At 54.1% G+C, this 16911-nt stretch overlaps 2 protein-coding genes across 7 annotated transcripts in view; one reads left to right on the top strand and one right to left on the bottom strand.

Moving 5' to 3' along the window:
- The first annotated feature begins 457 nt into the window (after positions 1-457).
- On the top strand, positions 458-15506 carry TBATA (thymus, brain and testes associated). Of its 5 annotated transcripts, none has more exons than XM_006051147.3 (10): positions 458-551; positions 2493-2611; positions 3911-4146; positions 6331-6486; positions 7307-7386; positions 8753-8923; positions 10876-10957; positions 11829-11973; positions 13697-13749; positions 14809-15506. In XM_006051147.3, the coding sequence occupies exons 2-10, from the start codon at positions 2565-2567 to the stop codon at positions 14886-14888; spliced, it is 1050 nt and encodes a 349-aa protein (XP_006051209.1). In that variant the 5' UTR covers positions 458-551; positions 2493-2564; the 3' UTR covers positions 14889-15506. The 5 variants fall into 5 exon arrangements, with proteins under 5 accessions (XP_006051209.1, XP_006051208.1, XP_025140479.1 ...); XM_006051146.3 differs by having other exon boundaries at positions 8750-8923; XM_025284694.3 differs by having other exon boundaries at positions 8750-8923; positions 13605-13749; positions 14809-15031.
- Positions 844-16911, bottom strand: part of ADAMTS14 (ADAM metallopeptidase with thrombospondin type 1 motif 14) — a 125498-nt gene continuing 109430 nt past the window's right edge. For both annotated transcript variants that reach the window (XR_006550828.2, XR_006641016.1), the window contains exons 26-29: positions 11107-11219; positions 7595-7688; positions 6908-6981; positions 844-1143 (exon numbers count right to left, since the gene is read on the bottom strand). The gene's annotated coding sequence lies outside the window, so the exon portion shown is untranslated. The remainder of the gene's footprint in view (positions 1144-6907; positions 6982-7594; positions 7689-11106; positions 11220-16911) is intronic.

The raw sequence follows: 16911 nt of genomic DNA, 5'->3' as shown, positions 1-16911 counted from the left end.
CTCTCCTGCCTGGAGTAGGGCCGCAGGAAGGCTTTGGATCCTGTTGGCGGCTGCCTCCTCTCCATCCAAGAGACAGCTCTCTGAGAATCAACCCCCAGAAATAGGGCGCACGGGGACAGACTCCTCCACAGTGGCAGACAGCCCAGTCATGCCAACAGAGCTGGCACCCAGCCCAACCAAACCTTTTTGCCAGTTTTTCTCTCTCTGCCTGCTGCACGCTGGCTGAAACCAGCCCCTGATTCTCATTTTCTCCCTTGAGCCCCATTGAAAGTGCTGAATGGGAGAGAGAGGAAGAGCCTGGAGGGCAGGCAAGCAGGGGGTGCTTGGTGAGCCCTTCTGCCCCTCCAGGAAGGGTAAAACGAGCTGGCTAGGGGTGAGGAGACGGGTGCTGGGGAGTGGTTCTGGAGTTGTAGGGCAGGGGTAACCTAGCAACCACTGGCTGATGCAGTCACAAAGCGACAGGCTTACCCACAGAACTGACATCCTTCGGCTCCTTCCTGCCCGGGCAGCAAGGGCTACTCACCCACATACTATAGTGGCCACTTTCCTTGGTGAGTGTAGGGGTGAGCCGGGGGGAGGGCACAGAGGGGGAAAGGGAAGTTCTGTTTCTGCATTGGTATCAGCCTTCAGGGCTCTTGTGCCTGGCCAACTGGGAACCCAGGGGGAGAGGGAAGGAAGGTCAAGGGCAGATGCAGTGGGGCCCAGCCTGGCCCGCTCTGGCAAAGGCAGGCAAGGCCTGCTAGAGGCCCTGTTGACCTCTTCCCAGCAGCTGTGTGATAATGACCCACAGTGGCTTATAAAATCAATGAAATAGTTTGATAAGGACAAAATGAAGACAAAAAGTAGGATGAAACTATCAGTATGTGTCATATACAACAAGGACAAGAACTGCTTCAGTTTCACGTACACACACAAGTAAATGCACACGTGTGTGTGTGAATTGGGTTACGATATAAAAATGAGTTTCTTACGATGGTCACAGTCAAAAGTATTTTTAAAAGTCTCTATTGTGTTGATTTCTTTTACTGTAGGCAGGTGGGTATGGGCTTGTAAATGCCCTGTTCTCAGCCCTGCAGCATCGAAGTGCTCCAGAGCAAGGGTCCTCCATCTCTGGGATCTCATTCCTGACGATGTGAGGTGGAGCTGATGTAATAAAACAGAAATAAAGTGCACAATAAATGTGATGCGCTTGACACATCCTGAACCCATTCCCCCTGACTCCCTGATCTGTGGAAAAATTGTGTTCCACGAAACCAGTCCCTGCTAACAAAAAGGTTGGGAACCACTGCTCCAGAGCCTAGCCTCTTCATCAAGGATGTCCAGACTCCCTTCAAAGGATGCCCTACCAGCTAGTTCTGTCTTTAGGGAAAGATTAGGAGACTGAGTCAGGATGCCTGGCTCCTTGATCTCAAAGTCCCTTCCCTTCCCCAATCTCAGGCAGTGCTGTCTGCTCCCCTCCACCCTAACCTGATGGAAGCCTGGCCCTGGGGGAACCTCTGGGGTCCCCTGCAGAGTCTATGACTCAGAGGGTTAATTCTCAGAATGTACTGATTGCTCAACCCATCCTCGGCACCTGCAACCCCAGCGCTACACTTACAGATTCATAATCACCTTGAAGTGTCAATTTGGCTTTGACATTTATCTTTCATTCATGTCATCTAGCTTATTTAGTAATATGATGAATGCCAATAAAAGCACCTCTCAAACCAAGAACTAGAATACCACCACCAAGACATCCCATGTGCTGCTCTCCTCCCCCCGCTCTTTATCTGCCCTCAGAAATAGCCACTACATGAATTTTGCAGCATTTCATTGCTTTTGTTTTATTACCTTTATGATAATTCGGCTTGCTTTTGAATTTTATTTTTAAAAAGGATCTCACGCTATATGGTCTTCTGCAATTTGCTTTCCCTGACTATTCATTACATTTGTAATATTCACCTATGTTGCTGCATGTAGCTGTGGTTCATTCATTTTCACTGCAATATAATGTTCAATTGTCTGAATGGGCCACAGCATATTTATCCACTCTTCTGCCATTGGACATGTGAACTATCACCAGGTTTTTGCTGATTTGAACAATGTTGGTTTGAATATTCTTACACATCTGCAAGAGTTCCTCTGGGGTATATTTCTGGGATAGTAATTGTTGGGTTATGCTGGGCTATGGCATGCAAACATTCAAGTTTAGGGCTTCCCAGGTGGCACTAGTGGTAAAGAACCTGTCTCCCAATGCAGGAGACATGAGAGATGTGAGTTCAATCCCTGGGTTGGGCAGATCCCCTGGAAGAGGGCATGGCAACCCACTCCACTATTCTTGCCTGGAGAATGCCATGGACAGTAGAGCCTGGCAGCCTACAGTCCATGGGTCACAAAGAGTCAGACACAAATGAAGTGACTTAGCAAGCACACACATGTAATTGCTGGGTTACACTGGGATATGGCATGCAAATGTTCAATTTTATAAGATATTGCCAATTTTCCCCCTAAAGTGTCTGTTCCTGTTATGCATCGTCAACACTCGTATTAAGAGCACCAGTCTTTACTCTGTTAGAGGCACCCCAATGGCTACAGAAGTGAGGGCCCAATTGGCAGAGCATTCACTGCCGAGGTAAGGTCCCCAGTGCCTTCCCTGCTGACTGAGGAGGTGGAGGGAGCTGGGGAGGGTAGAATACAAAGGAACTCAACAGATTGAGGGTCCAAGTGGAGGTCACCTTCCCTCTGGTATCAGTCAGGCGCCCAGTGGGTTCTCAGGCCTGAGTTAACACAGGTCACAGGCAGGGCCCCTCCTGGGTTGGGAGAGGGTGTGGTGGCTCGGGGCAGGAGCATAAACATTCCAGGGGTTTCAGGGGGTGACTTCTACCATTAGTTGGGGGCAGGGGAGGTCAGCTAACAGTGATGTTCAGGGAAGGTTTACTTTATTTCTTTAAGTCCCAGATCCCCTAGAAGCGAATCGAGGATGGAACAGGAAACTCAGGGATCTGGTCATCGAAAGCATCAGAGGGCCCCGGGGCAAAATGCCTTGCTTAGCATATCCAGAGTCCATCTACACACCTCCAGAGGGCCTCCCTTCAGCCAGGGCCACAAGAAGGGGAAGCAGACAGCGAGCAGGCAGGTGGTCCCACCAGGCCCCTGGAGGAGAGCAGCCCACCCCTGGATCCTTGCTGGACCAACTCCACCTATTCCTCTGGGGGAAGGCACAGCATCCTCAGGAGAGGGAAGGGGTGCGGGTGGAGGACAGAGAACCTGAGACGCTTTTCTCCAGTGAAGTGAAGCGAAGCGAAGCAAGAGCTTGAAGCTTCCCCACAGCGACGCAGCCCAGATAGCCAGACCAACAGTTCTGCAGCTCCCAGGGGGGCCCTCACGGGAAGAGGACTGGCTGGCCTAGTCTAGCTTTGGCATCAGCTCCTGGATGCTGAGTCTGGGCCAAAACTGCTCCTGAGGGCAAGGGGGGGTTGGGTGACAGCCTAAAAAGCTGGCTTCTCCTGGACCGCCAACTGTTTGGCTTGGGGAGAGGCCCATGCTAGGGTCAGCCCCCTGGCCCTGGAGGCGCACATAATGTGCCTTTGCTCCAACACAGGTGTCTGGGCGAGGAGGTAGGTCTATGGCTTTTCCTTCTGGCTTCGGAAATGGTCTCTGAGAGAAAACCGGGGTCCTAAGAGATTCCATCTGAGTTCTCTCAGATGGATCCTGGCTCCCTACTCAGGCATCGTAGAAAGACCGAAGGTTCCCCAGGGCCGGATGGCATGGCTGAGAAAGGACCTTGGGAGAGGCCTGGCTCTAGTGCCATGGGGGTGGTGGTGGAATCTGTTAAGCAGCTTTCAGAGTATCTCAGGAATGGACTCCCATAAGCTCAGGTGGGCACTGCTGCCCAAGACTCCGTTTGCTTTTCCCTGGCCCTCTCCTTTAGTCCAAAAGGTGAACCGAATCTGGAAAAGAAGTCGGGGTGCCAGCCAAGGAGGCATGGGGACAGCGGGCCACAGAAAGAACCGATGATCCCAGGGATCGTGGATTTCAAGCTGATCCAAGAGGCAGTGAGGACATCCAAGCCCCAAACCCCCAGTGCCTACCGCTTTGGTCGCCTCAGCCACCACTCCTTCTTCTCCAGGCACCACCCCCAGCCCCAGCACGTGACCCACATCCAAGGTAGGGCTGGGTAGGCCAGGGCCTGACGGTGGGGGTTGGGGGGCCGCTGCAAAGGGAGGACCCAGCCACTCTTGGCCAAGCCAAGACCTACCTGGAGCAGGGTGGGGATTCCAAGGGCAGACTGCAGAGCCCTACAGGATTTACGTCCCTGCCGATTCTCCCACCTTACAAATCAGAGAAAGGGATGAATATTCTGCTCCAGAGCTCTGCTCTCATCTCTGACTCAGGCCATTTCATCCATTCAGCTGTTTGTTCATCAAACATCTAACGAGTGTGAACTATGAGTGGGGCACATTTTCAGGTCCTGGCGTTATGACCAAGCCAGACAGATGGTCCCTGGTCTCACAGAGCTGACTTTTAGTGGGGAAGAATAGGAAACAGATAAGGTGTCAGAAGGTTGGAAGTGCCAAGGCTATATACAGAGCCAAGGCCTGACCAACAGCATGATATTCAAGCAAAGACTAAAGGAAGACAGGACATGACCATGTGGATCTCAGGGGGAAGGTGTCCCAAGCAGACGGAAGAGCGGGGACAAAGGCCCCCAGGCAAGAGCCTCCTGTTGGAGAATAGTAAGGACGTGGGTGTGGCTGAAACAGAATAAGGAGGAGGAGAAGTGAGACACAGAGGCAGTGGGGCCCATGTCCTGTGGGCCTTGGAGCTCACCGTGGTCATCCTTAAGCCATCTCACTGAGTCAGATGGCAGCCATCAGAGGGTTGAGAGCAAAGAAGTAACAGAGGGCTCTGCTGGCTTCTGAATGGACAGTGGCTTGGACCAGAGAGATAGCAGTGGAGGAGTTAGTGGCCCTGCTCTAGAGAGATAGAGAAGGCGAGGCCAACGGACTTGGCTGATGGATTAAAAATGGAGTATGAGATGGAGAGAAGAGTCAGGCTGACTCCCAGGTGTTTGGTCTGAGAAACTGGAAAATTGGGTTTGGGCTAAGATAGAGGAGCCTGTAGACGGGGCCAGTGGAAGATGGGAAGGGTCGGGGTTTGGTCTGAGATGCTGGGAGATGCAGCATGTGAGATGCCTCTTAGAAGTCCCAGGGGGGTGGGTGGGGAAGCCCGAGGGAAGGCGCCAAGTAGGCAGTCGCGTCAGTTTCAGGCAGAGATGCAAATGTGAGAGCCACTCAAATGGGAGTGGTGTTTGAAGAGGTGTGCTGGATGGGGATCATCACAGGACCCTGTAGAGGCTAGGGAGGAGAACCTGGCATGAATCTGGGGACCCCAAGGTTACGGGGTCGAGGAGATGAAGGGGAAGTGGCAGAGCAGTGACTGGTGAGCTAGGAGGACCCGGGAGTGAGAGGGGTCCTGGCGCCAGAGGAAAGTGTTCCGGGAGGAGACAGTGAGAAACTGCGGTTAAGTCCTAACCACGCTGCTCCCCAAAGCTTAACCATCTAACGATGCCATTGCATACATGCTAAGTCACTTCAGTCACTTTGCGACCCCATGGACTGTAGCCGACCAGGCTCCTCTGTCCAGGGGATTCTCCGGGCAAGAATACTGGAGTGCCATGCTCTCCTCCAGGGGATCTCCCTGACCTAGGGATCAAACCCACGTCTCTTTCGTGTCCTGCATCGGCAGGCGGATTCTTTACTATTAACGCCACCTGGGAAGCCAATGATGCTATAATCCTACACAGACCTTAGCCTGGAGGTTCCTCACGTGTAAGCTGCCTCTCACCACCCCCAGGGTGCCATGCACTCTGACCTGCAAGGCTGACAGATGGCATGAAGTTTTATCCAGAGGGTCTCGCACCCTGTGGTTTGAGTCCAGGCCCTTCTCGCCACAAACTGTGGCTTAACGCCCTGCTCCCACTCCTCTTCTTGAAGCTGCCTGCCTCTGTGTGCTCCACACACTCTGTGCGCTCACACCTGCACTTCCTTACCCCGTCACAGAAAACCAAAGGGACCCCCAGCTGAGGGTCCCAGGCAGCCCGGGTTCTCCTCTCCCCTCGGCCAGTCTCACTATGCGACCCTGAGCCCATCCTTTCGCTGCCATGCTAAGTGTCCCCTGGAGTAAGGTCAGAGCGGTTGAGAGGCCCTCCCAGCCCTAGCCATCTCTGGGGTTGTGTTTACTGGAAGAAGCGGGGCTGAGTGCTTCCCTGCCCACCAGCCTCCTCCCATTTTCCTGGAGTTCTTGGGGTCCACTCAGGTCCCCTTTCCCACTGCCTCCAACCCTTAACAGATCTCACCGGGAAGCCTGTCTGCGTCGTCAGGGATGAGCTCTCTCTGGCCACCTCTCCTCAAGCCACACTCTTATCCCGCTACCTGATCAGGATGCCCACCATCTCGGTGCCTGTTGGAGACCCGCAGTCCAATCGGGACCCCCGGCTTTATTCTGGTGGGTACTAGGGCCCTATACCTTGGGGCTATACCTGGCCCCAAGGGCTGCCTGGCTTGGACAGGTGACTGAGAAGGAAAAGGCCATGGCTCTTAGGTGGGTAGGGATCCGAGGTCCTCAGAAATGCACCCCTGCTTGGCTCTGAGGTATCTGAAGAGTCAGAAAAAGCAGAGGAAAAACAGATCTGGGCAACAGACATGTGACTTCTAGCTCCAGCCAGGAACAGTACTGGAAATACTGAATTTTGTAACCTGTGTGCTCAGGCACCGGCCAGTCAGAACAGTTAGCCATAGGGAGTGCTGGGGCAGCATTTCAGAGGCCTCCACTTGGGCCAAGCCTCTCTCTTTCCCCAAAGAGCAGGGAGGATCCTGGAGAAGGGGCGGAGGGGCCCAGAAGGCTTCCTGCAGGGCTCTTTACCAACCTGGCCAGGAGTCGCTCAGTCTTGTAGCAACTGGCACAGCCTATCAACCGAATCTCCGCCCTGGCTTCATTTTCCTGAAAGAGGCAAAGCGAGTCTAAATCACAAACATCTCGGTACACGTAGCCAAACATTCTCCAGCATTTCCCAACTAAGATACAGGCTGGGACACAAATGTCAGCAGCAAGCACTCCCACCCACCAACCAATAGTGTGATTCCAGCTCCTTCCCTCGAGGGCACCACCTGCCCCCTGAAAACACCCTTCCCTTTAAGATGCTGGGTGGGAGGGCAGGGAGGAGAGGAGGCTCTTCCACCTATCCCCCTTCCACACTCGGCCCAAAGGGAGGGTGCACAGGGAGACCCCAGGGTTCAGTTGGCCAGATCTTGCCCCCTCCTCCCAGAGGCCTGGAAGAAGGAGCTGAAGGACCTGGCTTCCCGGGTGGCCATCTTCACCAAGGAGAGTGAGCTGAAGAGCAAGGAGGTGGGTGTAGAACAAAGCAGCTGTCCAAGAAGAAATGAAATGGACCCACTCCTTTGTAACTAAACCGCTCCCACGTGGTTCCAACCACACCAGCACAGAGTAAACCTTCTCAGGAAGGCGGGAGGCACAGCTGTTGGCAGAGGGGAGGGGTCCCTGAATACAACCCAAGGGACAGGGTCACAGTGAGGGTTCAGAGAACACAGTGTACCTGGTGGAGAAATCCAGGAAGGGTTCATAGTTTAGAAGAGGACGGAGGGAGGTGTTCCTAGTGGAGGCACATGGCACAGATGATCATTTGCAAGCTAGAAAATACAGGACAGCGTTTTAGAAAACGGAGGGTTTAAAAGCACAAGAGATAAGCGGGCAGCAGTGAGAGAGGAGTCGGAGGGGGGCCGACTTTGGATGTGGGCAAGATCAGCTTGCTTCTCTTTTCTGAACTTAGTTTCATGTTTCACCTGACAAAGGGGTGGAGAATCACTGAAGGATTTCAGAGAGATTGGCAGTAGCCTGAGTGCTATTTGCTGATAAACCAGTAAAGACAAGTAGGGGGCAGCTTGAAGGCAGTTGGAACTGGTCCTAGGACAGGCCTGGCCCCTGTTGGCTGAGATTGGTCCTACCCTTGTCTTGGGCAGCAGAGTTCTCGTTCTCATTCCACAGCTAACTTGCTGTAACACTCAGGGTAACTCAGCTAAGCTCTCTGGGCCTCAGTTTTCTTATCTTTAAAATGGGTGGTCCCGTGGTTAAAAATTCACCTGCCAATGCAGGGGACACAGGTTCGATCCCTGGTCCAGGAAGATCCCAGTTAAAGAGTTCACAAGCCACAACTAAAAGATCGCCCATGCCAGAACTGAGACTGAGCCCAGCCAAATAAATAAATATTAAAAATAAATAAAATGGGGAGAAGGATACTACCAGTCTTAACTGGAGTTCCAGGGGCAGGAGGTCCCAGGCCTCGTGCCCACCTGGCCCGGGAAGGTTTTCCAGGGCAAAGAAAGGATGCTAAGCTGTGGGGGACAGGTTTAGGGGCAGCGGAGCTAAGAATTAAGGAAGGCAGTGGGGGTCTTGGTACAGGATACTATTTTCAAATCTCTGATGGGCTGAGGGGAGGGACCTGAAGGACGGCCTACCCAGGCAAGACCGAGGACCATGGGGGTGGGGGCAGCCGACCTTCAGTAAAATTCCAGGAGGAAGAGCAATGGCTATAAAGGAATGGCTGCCCCCACTGGTGAGTGGGGTCTAAGACAGGTTGAGGCTGGCCTGGTTGACATCCTGGGTCCCTGGCCTCCTCCTCTTCTTTTCACCTTTCCCCTGTGCTTTCTCTTCTTTCTCTCTGCTTGGAGTCTCTGGCCACATTTTTCCCCAGCAGAAGGAGGAGCCTCAGCGGGAACAGGGGGCAAAGTACTCAGCAGAGACTGGCAGGCTCATCCCTGCTTCTACCCAAGCCATGGCCCGCCGCCACTCCCACCAGGGCCGAAACCAGCCTGCAAGCAGAGATGGAGGAGACCAGACCTTTGTCCTACAGGATCAGGAGCTGCTGGTGAGGTGCTGGGAAGGCTGGGGGCTGTGGACCCTATGGAGGCCCTCATCTGAGGGCAGAGAACTTGGTGGAACCTGCTCCCAGGCTCATGAGGATCCAACTAGGACCCTTGCATAGTGCTTTCAAGTATGGCTTCTTCCAGGGAGAAGGTCTTGTCCCTGAGACCCTAAGACTCAAAAACCTCAGCTCTGGGAGTCAGGAGCCTGGATTCCAATCCCCAGCTGCCTCTAGGTTTCTGTGTGAGCCTTTCCATCTTTAAGTCCTTTCCCTTTTAGGGACCTTAGTTCTATCATTTAGTCAAACTGGAAGAACAGATGTTTTATCACAAGGTCTGGCCCCGCGGTGGTACTTGATAAGTTAAGGAAGGGAGCCGCAGTAGTGGAATGAGAAGCATGGAGGTGGAGGTCTGTCTGGAGGTAGAGGCCTTGCCTGGCGCATCCTCACCACACCCAGTTGCCCCCGCAGCCTGCAAGGCTGGTCCCAGCCAGGTCCCCACACTCTGGAGGGGTCTGGTCTGTGCTGGAACAAAGCATAAAGACCCCTCCTCTGTGTTTGAGTTTCCCATTAGGGCCTGGGAGACACGCAGGACTCATGCCAGTGGGCAAGGCAGTGCAAGTCCCTGTTCAGAGGTGCATGTGCTCTCCAGGAGAGGCCAGACTGTGGCGGCATCTTGACACCTGCCCCGTGACCAGTGCTTTAAAGCACGAGGTCCCCTTGCAGCCTTACGACAGCTCAGGGAACAGACACAGCGGATAGGGCAGGGATCCCCACTCCACAGATGAGGAGGCTGAGGCCCTGCCGGGTGATGGCCTGTGGCCCAGGTCCCCAGAGAAGGAGCGGCCTAGCAGGGGCTCAAACACAGTGCTTTCTCCACCATAGGGCGGCCTCACCCTGCCTGGAAGTAGGTTCTCAGGTCCTGTGGGGAGGGGGCACAGGGCAGGTAAGTTGGATGCGGAGAATGGAGGAGGGTCCCAGGCCGATGAGGGGTGGGGGTCACCTCAGCAAGCGGGTTCCCTGGGGGAGAGGGTGGGCAGCCTAGCAAGCGGAGGCCTGGGGCGAGGCCTGGGGGCGAGAACTGGCCCAATTTCCACTCTGCCAGGGACGTGGCAGACCTGGGGAGACTGGCCACCAAACACTAAAGGGACCCCACTTTCCTAGGACTCCAGGAGCTCCACCACCCACTGCAGGCCCCGGCTCTACACGGCCGCCACCGCCATCAGCAGCCCCGCCTAGGGAGCCCCCGTAGCCCTCCTCAGACAGGCCTGGATCTCCTGCCGCTGACGCTTTACTGGAGGACGCAGTGGGGAAAGGGTCCTGAAGTAGCAAAGATGTGGGAGGTTGAGTGGGCTGAGAAGGACCCTGGGAGCAAAGACAGCCCAGCCCTGAGCGGGAAGGGGCTGCCAACTAAGTGGTGCACAGAACCAGCTGGCTCCAACCCTCAAGCTGTCCACAGGGATCAGCCCACCTCTTTGCTAACATCACCAGACTCTGAGCTTAGGCACTTCAGGGAGGGGAGGCCCACGAGGTCCCTGAAATTCCCACACCAAGGAGCCAGGCATTCGGGACTCGGTGCGTCTCTAAGGAGCTGATGGCCAGCTCTGACCTCGCCTCCCCAGTGAGGGACCTTGGGGTACAACCACACAGGGCTCAGGGATGGGGGGGGGGTCCAAGAAACTGACTCAGAGGCTTCGTTCTGCCACAGCATCTCTGCCAGGTGTCCTCCTCAGATCCCTCATCTGTCCAGAAAGGGGGTGAAAAACCTTCCTCCAGGGCTGTTGGCAGAGAAAGCTTTCTATAAAGTGTAAAGTCCATGCAGAGGGTAGGCAGAGACCATCATGGGGGCCAGTCTAGCCAGGGATGTGGGGAGAGAACACTTTATGGGGAGGGGCTGTGCTGCCAGCTAGAACGTGCTGTCCAGCCACGCTGACCCAGGCCTGTCCTCCCGCCCACAGATCCTGGAACTGCTTTCGCAAATTCTGCAGACAGACTCCTTGAATGCTATCCAGTTCTGGCTACTCTACGCGCCCGCCAAGGGTGAGGACATCGTCCTGGGCCCAGGTTCTCATCTGAGTGGAGGCTGCTGAGGGCTGTGTCCTCTGGTTCTCCAAGACTCAGATTCACTCGGCTCCCATCCCATGGCCTTACATGGGGGCTGCTCCTCCTTTTTGGAGTCACAAACTAACCTTTTCCAGCTAGACAACATCACTGCCTTCTCCTCCGCATTCCTCCGCAGGGTTTCCATGACACTGCTTCTTAGAGCAAACCCTCCTGCATGCTGACCCCTGGGATTTGGCCCCTGGGAAGGAGACAGACAGTCCTTAATCCACCTCTGTGGGAAACGCACATGCACAAAGATGCAAATACACACACGTAAGAGCACACACGTATGTGTACACATGAATGGACATATACATTCATGCTAATATATGTACGTAAGAGCATACACATATGTGTACACATAAATGGATATACACATTCAGGCAAACACACACATAGGAGCACACACATACGTACACGTGAACAGACGTACACATACACACTGGGATGGTGAGTGGAGAGTGTATCTAAGTAGAGGGGTGAGGAACAATCAGAGAACTGATTGGACCAGAGAGTGGAGGAGGAAGGGGAGGAGGACGGGGAGGAAGGTGGGTCCCCAGCAGGCTTCCCAGAGGGCCAGGGGGTGTGATGGCAGGTAAACCAAGAATAAGATACACACGAGCAGGTGTGTAAAGGTGTGGAAGGCTGAGGCATGCTTAGGGGCCAGAGAGATGCACAGCCCTCCCCGTGGACTCCTGTGGGGCAGAAGGGCTGGAGGCCCTGCTCCTGCCCGTCCCATCCAGCAGCAGGACGGGGGCCGAGGTCTTGCCCCTGAGCATCCTCCCCCCAACCTCGGCTGTGCTTACAGAGAAAGACATGGCACTAGGGCTCCTGCAGACCGCGGTGGCTCAGCTCCTTCCCCAGCCCCTAGTGCCCATCCCAGCCGAAAAACTCCTGAACCAGCTCCTGGAAGTTCAAGACTCACTTCAAGAGAGGCACCAGCTACCCTACAGGTGGGGGTCACACTCCTCACCTGCCCCTCTGTTCCCGGAACTGCTCCCTCATATTCAGCCACCTGCCCGCCCAGGTGTGGCCCGAGGAGGCCCGGGGAAGGAGGCCAGAGCCTGGGCTGCCTGTGCCTGCGCTGGATGAAGAGGCCCCACTCTCCCCAGGACCCCTGGTGCCACCTGACGGCTCAGAGGCTTTCTCTGCCAGACCAGACTCCAGAGGCCTGCTGTGGAGGATATGGCGGGGAGGAGCAGGGGAGGCGGTGACCTGCATCACTTGTAGCAAAACAGAGCTGGATAAGCCACACACATCAAGCTCTCCAGGAGCTCCTGGGCCTTGGGAAGACACAAGCAGAGAAGGAAGGGTAACATAAGGCAGGCAGAAGTAACTTCGTGCTGGTACTAAGTCCTCCAGATGGCTGAAAGAAGGATTAATGACAAGCTGGGGAAGGGGAAGATGAGGGAAGGCTGCACACAGCAGCGCAGCAGGGCCTGAGTGTCAGCCATGGGACCAGCAATCCTGAGTGTCCACTGTGTGTACCTGACACGGCTGGGTGTTGAACACATTTCTAGTCCATGCAGCCACCCATGGAGGCAGTATGGCTTCCCATTTTACAGATGAAAAGACTGAGGCTCAGGACAGTTGAATGACAGCCCAAAGTCACCCGGGTGGGCAGCAGAAAAGCTGGGACTCATATTCAGGCTTGGGCTTCTCAGGTGGTGCTAGTGGTAAAGAACCCACCAGCCAATGCAGGAGACATAAGAGACAAGGATTCGATCCCTGGGTTGGGAAGATCCCCTGGAGAAGGAAATGGCAACCCATTCCAGTATTCTTGCCTGGAGAATCCCATGGACAGAGGAGCATGTCAGGCCATAGTCCATGGGATCACAAAGAGTCAGGCAAGACTGACACGTCTTAGCATGCATGCAGACTCAGGCTTATCCAACTTCCCAGCCCAGCAGTACTCAGAGTCACCGAGGAGCTGGTTGGAAAGGCAGATGCCCAGGGATTGCCACATAGTTGAGTTGGGGTGAACATGGAGATGTGTATCTTGAACAAGCAAATGCAAGAGTGGGGCAAGTCAGGAGTGAGGAGGGCTGGGAAAGCCAGGAATTCGAAGCGATAGGGAATGTAAAATTTGGGAGTGGCTGGATACTGGGCAGACTGAGAAGAAGGAGGCGGGATGCAGTGCTGGCTTGCATGTGTTAAAGGTATAGGTGCCTGCTCTGGCCCCAAACTTGGTTTTCTTGTTTAGCTTGAGACCAGTGGAGACACGGTGGTAAGGCAACTTCATAGTGATCTTGGGCAAGCCACCTTTCAAAAGCTCCCTCTCCTAAAGTCATAGAGAAGAGACATTACATCGGGTGCATCAAAAGGCTTGCTGAAGTGCAGAGCCTATACAAGACAGGAGCGTTATCCATGCTTGTCAGTAATTCACTAGGGCTCACTAGGGTTCCCATCTGCAGGAAAGCAGCAGGCCAAGGGAGGGCCAGGGCAGTGGCCTCTCTTACAGCCCCCTAGAGAAGGGCCTTGGTTCCTTGTGGCCACAGTGAGCGATAGTGCGCAGTTGTTGGGGTCCTACTCAGGGTGGGGCCATCCCTGGATAGATACCTGCTGGCTCTTCTGCCTTTCCCAGGGGCACCTTCCCTACCTCCCTGCCCGCCCTGTCACTCAGCTGGCTGTCTGGCTCCAGCCTGACCTTCCTAGCTGTCCTTGTGTTGGTTTTAGCCAATCCCCGAAGAAGATGAAGACACCACCTCTACCAAAAAGCGAAAAACCAGGTAAGAGTCCCCACAGCAGGGCACTGGGGGGCTCACTGAAGCCCACCAAGGCTAGATCCCTTGGGGGATTCAAGGACTCCTCTAGAGATGGGCCCCTGCCCAAAGAAGCTGCTCATTTTATCCATCCATCCATCCACTCAGAAGATTCTTAGTTAGTACCCAGGTGCTAGCCTCTGGGGATCACTGGGGGAGAATTCAGAGATGGGTTCTGCTGCCTCGGAGCTTACATCCTAGCGAGAGACATGCAGACCACAAAGACACCTGAGAGAGACGGTGCCATATGGGAAATAACAGGGCAATAGGAGAGTCAGAAGGATTGAGTGGGGGATGGCAGGGGCATGGAGAAGGGTCCCTTGAGCCGAGAGGCAGAAAGGATCCAACCCTCTGTGGGTCAAGGGAAAGCCTGCAACAAGGCTTCCATGGCCAGGTGTGTGGGTGAAAGAGCAGGCAGGCAAGCCAGGGTGGCTGGACACTTGTGGGTTGGGAACAGTGGTAAGAAGTGAGACAGGTGGGCAGAGCCAGCCCACAGGCTGTGACCTTTCCCACAGGGAAGGTCAGGTGTGTGGTCTCATGCAGGCTGTATGGGGTTCACTGGAGGGTTATCATGGCATGGGGGGACCCTTGGGTGGCCGTGTAGAGAATGGACTATGGAGGTCCAGAGGGGATGAGGGAGACAAGGGAGAAAAAGGGGTGCCTTATACCAGGGCAGGAGGGTAAAGGGAGGAAGGTTTCAGGGAGAGAAGACAGGTATTCTTGACGTACACCGCTCTCCCCCACAGATCATAAGGGGTCCTGTGTGCCAGGGCGAGTGTCTGACACAGAGTAGGTACTGTGCAGACATCTGTGATCTGGATATAGCAATGACACCCAGATGTAGTAGAGGCTGGAGGTGAGGCTGGGGGAAGGGAGTCAGTCCCTCCCAAGTGACCGGGGAGCCTGAGCAGAAGCCTGGGCTGACCTGGGCACCGGGGCCTGGAGTGGGGAGCAGGGGTCTCCCCATATCTCCTGGGCAGCTCCCTCACACTCTCCTGCCTGCTGTGTTCCCCCTCCCCATCCCAGAGAACATTGGAAAAGCTCAAGTTCTTCGAGTGCACTCCAGCCAGAACCCAGAAGAGAAGGCGGCAAAGGCAGAGGGCTGAGGAGTCTGCGCCTCGCACAGGAAAAGCCCCTGAGTTCGAAGACTCTGTCCCTAAGTCCTCAGCAGCAGTACTGGTTTTCCTATCATGTGGAGCCCATTAAACTACTGTCTTCCCCTTAAGAGGACAGCGCCACTCTCCCATCAGCAGGAGGTCTCTGTGCTTATGGAGTTTGCTCCGGGAAGGGGGATGAGCTGAACCAAACCATCCCGACTCCCTTGGAGAAAGCCTCCCTGTGTGGGGCTTCCCTGCTTCTGTTTGCTTCCAGAGAATCAAAGGGCAAGGGGTAGACAGGTCTGTGCTCATCCCTGAGCCAGGACTCACAGGGCTCTGGGTAGATTAGCGCAGAGGTGGGGAACTCAAAGGCCGCTTTAGAAGACTCACCCATAGCAACGATTGAATTCCTACCAGACATTGGGGCAGGACTAAGGTACTAGCTACTGATGAACACTCTGAATTGTTGTATGTACTTTATATGTGGTACCGTATCTGATGCTCACCCAAAACCATAGGAGGTAGAGAATCACTGTCATTTTCTAGACGAATAAACTGAGTGACTGTCAGGTGAATCAGCTTGCCCAAGGCCACATAATAAAGTGAGAACCCAGGATCCAAACACAACACGTCTGCTTCTAGAATCCCTGCTTCTATCTGCTGGACTCTGCTGCCTTGTAAACAGTTTAGTTCAGTCACTCAGTCGTGTCCGACTCTTTGCAACCCCACGAACTGCAGCACGCCAGGCCTCCCTGTCCATCACCAACTCCCGGAGTTCACTCAGACTCACGTCCATCGAGTCGGTGATGCCATCCAGCCATCTCATCCTCTGTGAACAGTAACCCTCACCAAAAGTTGGGCTTACATTCAGGACGAGCATAGAGTTAGCACAATGGTGGTTGACAACATCGAAAAGGAAAGGGATATTACATAAATATGACCCAGATGCAGCTGAGGTATCTCTAGCCTTTAAGATATAGAGAAGATGGCCCTGACTCTCTGGGAATCCAATGTCTTCCTTGAGATTTCTGCAGATTTCTTGGTTGGGGCTGGGGGGTTGGCATCGAGCATTTACAATGTCGCAGTCACTATGGCTCTGAGCGCCTACTTCCACTGACTTGGCTCCGTCCACAGGCTGTGGCTCCATTCTACACTCCCAGCACGGCTGCCATTCTCCCCGTGCCAATTCAGGGAGCCCCTTTCACACAAAACTTGTGCTCAGCAGGCTTCAATCAAGAAGAGGAACTGGGTGGGGATTTGCTGTGAATCCAGCAAAAAAACTTCATGGTCGGTGTAAAACTGTCCTGTTTTTAAAAGGTCCTTGGCCACTAGGGATGTTTCCCTGGTGGCAGCATCATATGAAACAACTAATTCCCTGGGACTTCCCTGGCAATCCAGTGGTTAGAACTCCACGTTTCCACTGCAGAGGGCACAGGTTCGATCCCTGGTCGGGGAACTAAGATCCCATATGCCAAGTGGCACAGCCAAAAACAAAACATCCAGACGAAACCAGAAGCTATGCCGTCTCGCTGGCCTTCTCCTGCTCTGTCCTCAACCCTGCCACCAGTTCGCCCCCAGAAAGCCCACAAAAATGTTCCAATTTTTTTTCTTATAAAATAGACATAACAAAAAATGAACCATTTAAACCACTTCGAAGTGTACAGTTCAGTGTGTTTAACTATATTCACACCACGTGCAACTCTCACCATCAGCCATCGCCAGAGCTGTTCACATCTTGCAAAGCTGAAACTCTGAAACCCGTTAACAACTCCCCATTTCCCCCTTTTCCCAAGACCCGGCACTCTGCTTTCCGCCTCTGAGTCTGACTACTCTAGATACACCGTATTAGTATTAGTAGAATCATAATCTGCCCCTGCAGAGTATCATAATTTTCTTATTCTCTGGAGGGTACCTCCCCTTTTAAGTTTCTTAGGGGATTACCCAGGTGGGTCCAGTAGCTAAGACTCCTCACTCCCAATGTGGGGGTCCTGGGTCCAATCCCTGGTCAGGGAACTGGATCCCGCAGGCTGCA

This window comes from Bubalus bubalis, chromosome 4 (genome assembly GCF_019923935.1).
Source record: "Bubalus bubalis isolate 160015118507 breed Murrah chromosome 4, NDDB_SH_1, whole genome shotgun sequence".
NCBI classification, from domain to species: domain Eukaryota; kingdom Metazoa; phylum Chordata; class Mammalia; order Artiodactyla; family Bovidae; genus Bubalus; species Bubalus bubalis.
The sequence above is the reverse complement of the archived record's forward strand: the minus strand, read 5'-3'. Positions and strand labels throughout refer to the sequence as shown.

Excerpts from the sequence above, each read along its gene's own strand:
- TBATA (XM_025284691.2), top strand. The coding sequence starts at position 2,565 with ATGGCTACAGAAGTGAGGGCCCAATTGGCAGAGCATTCACTGCCGAG. Across the intron at positions 6,487-8,752 it reads GGACCCCCGGCTTTATTCTG|AAGGAGGAGCCTCAGCGGGA; the intron begins GTGGGTACTAGG and ends TTTCCCCAGCAG. Across the intron at positions 11,974-13,696 it reads AGGCACCAGCTACCCTACAG|CCAATCCCCGAAGAAGATGA; the intron begins GTGGGGGTCACA and ends TGTTGGTTTTAG.